The 9,729-nt window shown below is 48.2% G+C and overlaps 1 protein-coding gene across 1 annotated transcript; it reads left to right on the forward strand.

Annotated features, from left to right (window-relative positions):
* Positions 1-261: 261 nt before the first annotated feature.
* PKD1L1 (polycystin 1 like 1, transient receptor potential channel interacting) lies at positions 262-5,816 on the forward strand (the record flags this gene model as incomplete). The annotated part of the gene is made up of 7 exons (XM_029233978.1): positions 262-408; positions 1,216-1,299; positions 1,752-1,849; positions 1,920-2,074; positions 3,024-3,241; positions 5,659-5,741; positions 5,807-5,816. Coding segments are annotated over 7 exons (795 nt in total), but the record flags the coding sequence as incomplete, so codon positions are not given.
* Positions 5,817-9,729: the final 3,913 nt, after the last annotated feature.

Here is a 9,729-nt window from a genome sequence, read left to right on the forward strand (position 1 = left end):
GAGCACGTTTCCCAGGAAGCAGCTCAGAGGTGCCCCTTTCCCTGACTGGAGTCCGCGCCGCGTCCATAATGACTGCTACGTACAAAGCCTGAATGCTGTTCTTGTGTTTCACCTTTTCTTGTGAAAGTAAAATTCCTCTTTGAATGTCTTTCAGTTAGCAAACACAGGTACGAAGGTACGTCTTTCTTAAAAGTGAGGTGGCATAAAGTGAACTTGTGAAAAGTGAGGGATACCCACAACTTTATGTTAGAAAAATAATTCTTTGTTTCTGTTCTCGCTCTAAGAAGTGCCAGGCACTCCTTCAGTGGCCCGAGAAGCTTGGATGGCTGGTGGGACTGGAGCCTGACCACGATGCTGGAAGGCCTGTACTGGGGAGGCCTCTCAACAGCCAGCGTGCCGGGTGCTCAGGTGGGCGTCCATCTGCCCTTCACAGTGGTGGTGTCACAGTGGGGTGAAATAGCCACAGACACCTGACCTGTAACACTGCGCACGTTCTTGAACGATCTGTAGGTCGTAAGGCCCGCGGCTGTCCCCAGAGCGTCCTATTCTCTTCTCTGCCCCTCACACCTCTGCCCCCTCCTCTCACACCCCCTTTAGCCACACCAGCTTCTTCAGACCCCTTGTTTGCCAGGCCAGAGCTGGACGCAGGGGCATGGCTGGTCCGTAGGAGCTCGTAGGCCCATGGGGATGGAAGGCTGGTTCAGTAAGCAAAGCGCTGTGACACGGAGGCACAGGGACACCTCTGGAGCAAGAAGGAGCGAAAGCTAAGATGGGACCATCCGGAAGCCGCGAGGCAAGGCTTGTCCTGCCCTTCTGAAGCCAGGTTACCAGTGGATGTGCATTTTGAGTCATAACCGTATACTTTGCTTACTTCTTATTTTCCACCTTTAAAAAACAATTAAATTCTTCGTCCTGAATTCCTCAAACGTTGTGTTGCTAATTCTACATTTGTTGTATTCTGTGCGGTTACAGGGATGACACTGGAGAAACTTTAGAAAAAGATAATAATGGATCATTCTGATTTGCTACAAGGCCTGGGAAGGTTAGCTGCTATCTTTCTTAGAATGCTGGCTAAACCTTTAGAATGTTTTCAAGAAGAAAGTAAAGTTCTGACCTCTGATTTGGTACCTGAGGGGATCCAGAGCTCACCCATGGCTGGACTATGGTGCTCCAGGTATGTTGTGCGTCCAGGCATCTTCATTGTTCTTCTTCCAGCCCAGAGCTCTTGGAGGAAAGCACCACCTCCTAGGCCATTTGGTCATTAAACAGCTAAAAGTTACTCCTGATAGTTTATGTGAGGTAAGACGCTCCCCTTTTCTTCTTATTTCTAAAAATACATTAAGTTAGAAACATCTAGGAGACATTCAGGCAGGAAACCAAAAGACCATTTTACTCATGTCTGAGAGTCTGGCTGTGGTTTGAAAATGTCAACCCCCGGGGTTTGGAGAGTGTGGGCCTCTACCTTCATTTCCTTCTCTGCCAGCTCCCTCCTGGACCCTCTTCCTATCCTGGCATTCTGCTGCAAGTTCACTCAGTCCACTCGTTGTTTGGCCTCTTAGAAACCTGGCATTCTGTGCAAAACCAGAATATTTCTATCGAAAATATCTAAAACTAGAATATCACATATCTTTTTCTAGTGGGAGGGTGTGAGTGAAGATGGGCACTTACCTGCCTCATCCTGTAATGGAAATCAATCTGATGGCCAAGGCCAGACTGGTGGACGACTTAGGTGCAGCCTTCTACTGCTCAAGCTAGAGCCTGGGGACCACGAGGGGGCATTGAGGGAGCAGAGGGCCCTGTGTCAGGACAGCGTATGTGCCCATGTGCAGCCAGGCTTGGAAACCCCCAGGTGCAAGGCCAACTTTGAAATGTGCATCTGATTCTTCTTCTGATTGGTGGTTTCTTCCTCATCTTCCCAGCGCATTTTCAGAGCTTGTGGAAGACTCTTTCCCTACATGTGGCCCCAAAGATGGAGGCCCTGAAACCCCCTCTGTGATAGACCCAGAGATCCAAAGAGTGGCCCCAGGTGGCCCCAGGGGCTCCCAGGAGGAGAGCTCGGCCTGGGCAGCACAAGGTCAGTGTGATTCAGAGGGTCAGCTTCGTCCACACTTGTCCACTCTAGTACGGCTGCCTGGGTGCAGCAGGTCTGCACTGAGAGCAGCTTGCCAGGGCCAGAACAAGGTGGTTCTTACTGTGCAATGACAGAGTCACTTCCCCGGGGCCATGCGGTTAGGCCGTGACAGAAGTAGAGGGCAAACTCAGCCCTGCAGCCTCTAAGTGCATGAGAAATCACAAGCCAACACTTCCTTCCAGGTTGCTAGAAGGTCTGGAGCTTATAGAACCTAAAGGACGCTTGTTCTCTGCTAAGCAGGGTGTTTATACGGCCTCATTTGGTCCTTGAGCACCTCTATGAAGGAGGGCTAACCTACTGCATCGTGCAGATGAGGGGCGGAGGCTCAAGCCACCCATGTTGCAGTCACAGACTGCAGTCGGCCAGCCTGGCCTGTCCCACCAGTCGCACTGCCCCTGCCACCACCTCCCTGGTATCGTGCTAACACCAGTGGTGACAGATTGTCTGAGACTGACAGGGAGCTCTGTGGCAGTTACAGTAATGCCTGCCTCTGAGTAATACTAATAACAACAACAGCAACAACAAAGAAATGATTTAATTGTTAATAAGTACGGATTGGTAAAAGGTAGCTTGTTTCCAATGATGGAGTCCATTGCCAAAAAAGAAAAATGAATATTCTAGAATCCTTGTGGTGACAGATGAGGTATTTCTCCCTGAGTTGTACCTATGGGAAATGGCAGCCCTCCTCTCTGCAAGATTCCCTCTGCCTGGGGGTCCCAGGCAAGGAGAGAGGGACAATGAACTGTTGAAGGGGTCGGAAGACGCAGAAGGGCCATCTGTCCAGCTCTGTGAGCCCAGGAGTTGCATCCGGCGTCTGGGTGTGGAGCCTGGGACGGGGTGCTGCTAGGGTCCCTATGACTTGCACCACTTTGCAGGCCTGCTGCACGTGCAGCCCTGACCGGCCCCAGGGCCAGTGGTTGGATAGACCACAGCACCAGGGCTGTGTCCGTGCACTTTACCCTCTACAGCCCTCCAACCCAGCTCTTCTCAAGCGTGTCCCTGAGCGCTGAGGTGCTCCCCACTGGGGGTCTCACCCTCTCCTCCCTGCTGGAGTCAGTCACCATCTTCTGCAGTGACTCAGCCCCACTGTACCACATCCTGCTTCCAGAGGTGAGTTCATTGGGCACTTGGACCACTCATGGAACACAGGAGCTTCACCCAGGGCTGGGCACCCTCCTCCATCCAGGCCTCATGCCTTATCCGCAGCTGGATCTTAGCTCAGGCTGCCATAATGAAATACCGTACTCTAGGGGACTTAAATGGCAAACACTGATTTTCCACAGTTCTGGAGGCTGGAAATCTGAGATGCAGGTGATGGCGTGGTCGGGTGCTGGTGAGAGCTCCCTTCCTGGCTTGCAGACAGCCGCCTTACTGTGTCCTCACGTGGTGGCGAGAGGGATCTCTGGTGTGTCTGGTATCTCTTCCTCTTCTTATAAGAACCCTAATTCCATCGTTGGGACCTCACCCTTATGAACGCATTTAACCTTAGTTACTTCCTGAGAGGGCCCATCTCCAAAAACAACCACACTGAGGGTTAAGGCTTCAACATATGAGCTGGCAGGGGGCAGGGGGTGAAGGAGCACACGCCTTTAACACAATGGGTCTTGGTAAGATGGAATGTATTCCTGTAGTTTCCTTGAGCAATGGAAAGTACCAGAAATCATTCTGAACTTTTCCTCAGGAACTTTGCTGCCTTTTGCCTATATTTCACTTTTCTGCTATGAAGATCTCAGACCAGCTGACACTCCAGGTCAAGCATGCTTTGCCTTGGGAGTGAAGAGAGGAAATGCTGTGAGGTTTTAGACTCTAGAGACAGTTGAATGACACAGTCCATGTTGGGGTTGTGAATGGAGCCTCAGAGCTGTGCCTGTGTGTGAGCACAAAGGGAAGTGAAGGACGGGAGAATGGGCTGCTTCCAGGTGCTACACTCCCCTCGGGTACCAAAAACTGTCCTCAAGATAAGTAATATTCTAGTGCAAAATAAAAAATCAAAATTCATGCCAAAAAATTCGTGGTGGACAAAACATCAAAATTTTAAGCAAAGACAGGGTCAGTGCTACTGGTTTTTCCTTCTGTCCCAGACTCCAGTGTGGCTTGGCACACAGTGGTGCTATCCAATACCTCACATTAACCACCCAAAATGAACTTTTCTCTGATGACACTTGCAGCTTCTGATAGTGGGCCCACGGGGCACAGTGCATATGACTCCAGAAGAAGACGGGAAGGAGTGTGTAAGGCCCCCCTGGTGGGCTTCCCTGGTGGCACAGTAGTTAAGAATCCACCTGCCAATGCAGGGAACATGGGTTCAAGCCCTGGTCTGGGAAGATCCCACATGCCACGGAGCAACTAAGCCTGTGCGCCACAACTACTGAGCCCACGTGCCACAACTAAGCCCACGTGCCACAACTACTGAGCCCACGTGCCACAACTACTGAAGCCCACGTGCCTAGAGCCCGTGCTCTGCAACAAGAGAAGCCATCACAATGAGAAGCCCGCGCAGCGCAACGAAGAGTAGCCCCCACTCACCGCAGCTAGAGAAAGCCCGTGCGCAGCAACGAAGACCCAGCTCAGCCAAAAATAAAATTTTAAAAACACACACATCTGTAATTTTTTTAAAAAATGGCCCCCCAAAAGTTCATGACCTAATCTGAGTTTGGGCGCGTGACCATCCAAGAGCCACAAAGCACTTTGTGATGGGCTGGGGGCGTGGAGGCAGGAAGGTGGGGTGTGAGATTAGTGCTCACCGTGTGGTTGTGGTTCACAGAGTGCTTTCGACACACGCTACCTCGTGTCAGTCTTCTGTGAAGCAGTGATTACCATTCTTCCAGTCACGGGGACGTAGTGCCTGATACGCAGTCGGCACTCACTGCATGCTCACTCTTTCTTTGCTTTGAAATGAACGTTAGTGTGTGCCAGCACTACTCCCCAGAGGGAGGGAAGGGGGAATCCCCCAAAAGAGGACCTTTTTAGCTTAAAAGCGTCAACTCAGAGGGTCCACAGGAGCTCTGCAAGGCCGACTTGGCTCAAAGAGGTTATTTCCCAATGTTACTGAGCATCCTCTTCTTCCCCTTGTTCTTCTGAATGAATGAAGGCATGAATAAGTGAAGGCATGGACGAATGGGTAACTCATCAATGGCGAGATAACCATAAGCAGAACTTGAAGGAAATTCCTTATACAGGAGCTTTTAAAGGTTTTTTACTTGTCCAAGGAAACATAATACATATTTCATATTTCATAAATTTCACAAATACATGAAAACATTCTTTTGAGCATCTTGAGGAAGCACTGGGAGGGCCTGGCATGGAGGTTAGGAGACCTGATAGGCAGGAGAGTGATATTCACACTCCAGGGTTTCGAGGAGTGCAGGGCCCACGTCGAACTCATTTGTGTCCATCACACCGGGCACCGGGTGGGATTTCCGTGCTGGATGCATCCAAACCGCCCCAAGGGCCTGTGGCGCTTAGACCTTAAGAAACAATTTACCAGCATTTTTGTTCATCTGGTTGGTTTGTGTTGCCTCCCCCAGCTGGTCTTCCTGGTGCTCAACCTGACTCACCTCTGTTTCCAGTTCTCTGGCATGATCGGGATTTTGCTGTCCAAGTCATGCAGGTATCACAGAAAGCCCTTCCTTCCTCGGGAGCCCATCTGGTCGCCCTCTCTCTTCAACCTCGCAGCTCGCTCTAGTTGGGGTGGGCCTCACCTGCCATGTGGCCTCCGGCCACCTCGTTACTCTTGTTGAGGAGGTGACTAACTGATTCCACAAAGGGTTATGTCAAGGGTTTATGGACCTCAGTCACAGGGTGTCATGGAATCAGATATGGCAGGTGTTCAAGGCAACCAAACAGGGGCCACACACTGTGATGCTGTCCAAGGGAAGACCTTGGCTCCGCCCGCACTGCAGCCTTCCCTTCTGACTCCACTTCTGTGGGTGCCTGCCCTGAGGGTTGTTAAACTGACCCCCCATAGAAACAGCCACAGGACTTCAGCTGGGACGTAAGCTAGAGCTGCCTCCCAGGTGCTGGAAGAATGAGGTGTCCTCACAACAAAAATGAGTGGTTTTCTACTGCTGGAGTAGGACACACAGACAGAGAGCAATACATGTGAGTGTGTGGGTGGGGAAATGCATAGGCTCTGGAGTCAGCTGACCCAGCCTCCATAGTCCACGTGCCTTTGGGAAAGTTACTTAACCTTCTTCGAGCCTTCGTAAGGTGGGACCATGATACATCAGGCTCTGTTAGGGTCTGAGCGTGTGTGTATTTATATATACACAGACACACACAAATCCTTGGCACATGGTGAATGTTCCATAAATGATAATTATAATAACGACAGTAATTAAGAAGTCTTTATGGCATCCCTCAGGTCAGGTGGAGGCAGGTAAGGGGCCCTCTTCACTATGCACACGGGGAACTCTGCTGACTAGCTGTCCAGTGAGGTAGCCACTAGCCACAGGAGGCTCTTGATACTGGAAGTGTGGCTAGTCCAAATGCAGATGTGTCAAAAGTGTAAGATACTCACTGGATATCGGACACTTAGTATGAAAGTTAAGAGTGTAAAATATCTCATCCATAACTTTTACACTTGAACATATGTTGAAGTGACAATGTTTTAGATATAATAAAGAAAATATATTACAAAATAAATTTTATCTTTACTTTTTAAAATGTGGCAACTGGAAAACTTTCTTTTCCACCTGTAGCATGAATGGTATTTCTCTTGGTTAGTCTGGCTAGAGCCTGTCCCGCCGTTTTCCCCAGGCTGAGCCATGCTGCTTCACTCTGCGGGGAGCCAGGGTGTGCCAGCAGAGACAGCTTGTCTGGGTTCAGCTGTCAGAGGCCATTGTTGACCTTGCACTAATTAATGAGGAAACAAAACACACAGAAAACCTTGATCCTTTGCCCATGTAAATTTTAAAACATCTAGCTTTCATATAAAAAAATTTTTTTAACATCTTTATTGGAGTATAATTGCTTTACAGTGTTGTGTTTACTTTCTGCTGTATAACAAAGTGAATCAGCTATATGTATACATATATTCCCATATCTCCGCCTTCTTGCGTCTCCCTCCCACCCTCCCTATCCCATCCCTCTAGGTGGTCACAAAGCACCGAGCTGATCTCCCTGTGCTATATGGCTGCTTCCCACTAGCTAGTTATTTTGCATTTGGTAGTGTATATATGTCAATGTTACTCTCTCACTTCATCCCAGCTTACCCTTCCCCCTCCCCATGTCCTCAAGTCCGTTCTCTACGTCTGCATCTTTATTCCTGTCCTGCCCCTAGGTTCTTCAGAACCTTTTTTTTTTTTTTTTTAGATTCCATATATATGTGTTAACATATGGTATTTGTTTTTCTCTCTGACTTACTTCACTCTGTATGACAGACTCTAGGTCCATCCACCTCACTACAAATAACTCAATTTCTTTTCTTTTTATGGCTGAGTAATATTCCATTGTATATATGTGCCACATCTTCTTTATCCATTCGTCTGCCAGTGGACATCTTGGTGAGAATAGATGAGATTGTACACCCAAAAGTGCTTTCCCAATGAACTCACGTGTAGAAAGGTGAGAGGCCTTCATAGAAGCCCCTGGTGGGATGGACGCGGGTGCTGGGAGTGGATGTGGAGGTGGGAGGCTGGGTGGGGACCCCGCCTGCTATTTCTCCAGCAAGGAAGGTTCTGTTGGATCATCTCATTTATCTGAGCCACAGACTCCATGGGTATAATTGAATTAGGAGTGCTTCTGGTTTTTATGAGGATTAAGTTTAAAAAATGTGCATGGAAAGAGTTGTTAACCTGTAACCTATTCTGTGCATACAAAGGGACGGGAGGGAACCAACAGGCACTGAGTATTTCCCACGTCCCCCTCAGTGAATTAAGAGAATGAAAGGACAGCCACAGAATGGGAAAAATATTTGCAAATCACATATCCAATAAAGGGAATGTGCCAAAAATATAAAAATTGCTATAATTCTTTATTTATATGCATGTCTTCCTCTTTGGACTGTGAATCATATCCTATTATGTTTGTTTCACCATTACCTGAATATAGTAGGATCTGTTGGTGGCTCTCAGACCTGGAGCCACGCAGATCCACACTGGGGCTAGATGCACAGTGAAAAAGGAAGATGAATTAGGTGCTCCAGTGAAAAGTGCATTCTAGTGGTGGATTCCCAGAGATCCAGAGAGATCGTCTGCATCTCAGAGCAGTCATCATCACATGGCTGAGTGGCAGTGACAGTGTTCCTTGGCAAAGATGAGAACCGGAGGAGCCTCCTACTCAGGCTCATCCCCAGCCCCTGCCCAGCCCTAATGAACAATCACTGGGGAAGGGCTCCCCTCATGCAAAGATGAATTCCGTTATGTAGAAGTGAACAGTCACAGTCAACACCAGTCACTATTGGATCTGTGCAAACATACCACAGGAAAAAGCAGTAATTAAAAATGACCCAAAGAGAAGGAGATGAAGATCAGACCTTTGAAAACGGTTGCCACAGGCAGGTCAAACTGTAACTAAGATGTTCTCCACACACAAATGAATTCATGAAAAAATGAGCTCTTTGAAATAAGATTGCAAAGCCTGGATGAAAGAGTTAAAAAATGAACTAAAAAGACAAAGAATAAATTAACAGAGGTGAGGAAAGAAATGGAGAAGAAAAGGAGAAGAAAAAATAGGGATTAAAAAGATACAGATGAAGCAAGAGAGAGAGAGATTCACAGAAAAGAGTGAAGAATATGCATGACAGGCTTGAGACTAATCAGCAAAATTAGATTTTTTGAAAATGTTACAATTTATTTTAGGGAAGATATTACACATGGAAGTCAGACAAAGAAGAATATGCATAAGACAAAGAAAAAGAAAGGATATGTATTGTTAGTATCTCCCTCTACCCCCCAGAAAAAGCCCAGAAAATTTAAACAGAAAAAATATTTAAAGGTATAATTTAAGAAAACATTCCTGAAATAGAGATGTAAATCTATATATTTTAAAAGGCATTGTATCCAAGGGAAGAAATGGATTCAAATCTATTAAAAACAGAACAGATCCATGTTGTACTGGGCCCAGTAGCCTCTGATGACTTCCCAGGAGCTGTGGTCGCACCGGATGGGGAAGGACAGGCTCAGCACATGGTTGCAGGGCTTGTGATTCTCAGGATGCCACGCACCCTCACTCTCCTGGATCTTGAGGTCCTCCACCAGCTTGTCCTCCATGATGCTGGCCCTGTGGTGGAAGAAGCCCTCCACCATCTTGAAGAAGTTGGGGTCATCCTCATTGTCAGCCACCACCTCACTGTCGTGTCTCCAGGTAGGTGGTAGGCTGCCCGCAGACCCAGCAGCAGCATGGCCAAGCCAGCTGCTGCCGAGCCCAGGGCATCGGGCCAGGCACTGGACAGCAGCAGTGCTTCACCCAGGCAGTGTAACTATTCTCTGGACTGAATCCTGAATTTGTCCTGTTGGTCAAATGACTAAGTTCTGCAGGAACTAAGGACCCACCCAGGTGGAGGATGGAATGATGTTGACACTCCTCACTTTGATCAGCTAAAGCTTGGACTCTGTTGACATTTGCCCCAATTCTATGCTGACTCTCCTCTGCTCAAG

Source organism: Monodon monoceros, unplaced genomic scaffold, assembly GCF_005190385.1.
Source record: "Monodon monoceros isolate NGI ecotype Baffin Bay Population unplaced genomic scaffold, NGI_Narwhal_1 Super_Scaffold_2, whole genome shotgun sequence".
Taxonomy (NCBI): Eukaryota; Metazoa; Chordata; class Mammalia; order Artiodactyla; family Monodontidae; genus Monodon; species Monodon monoceros.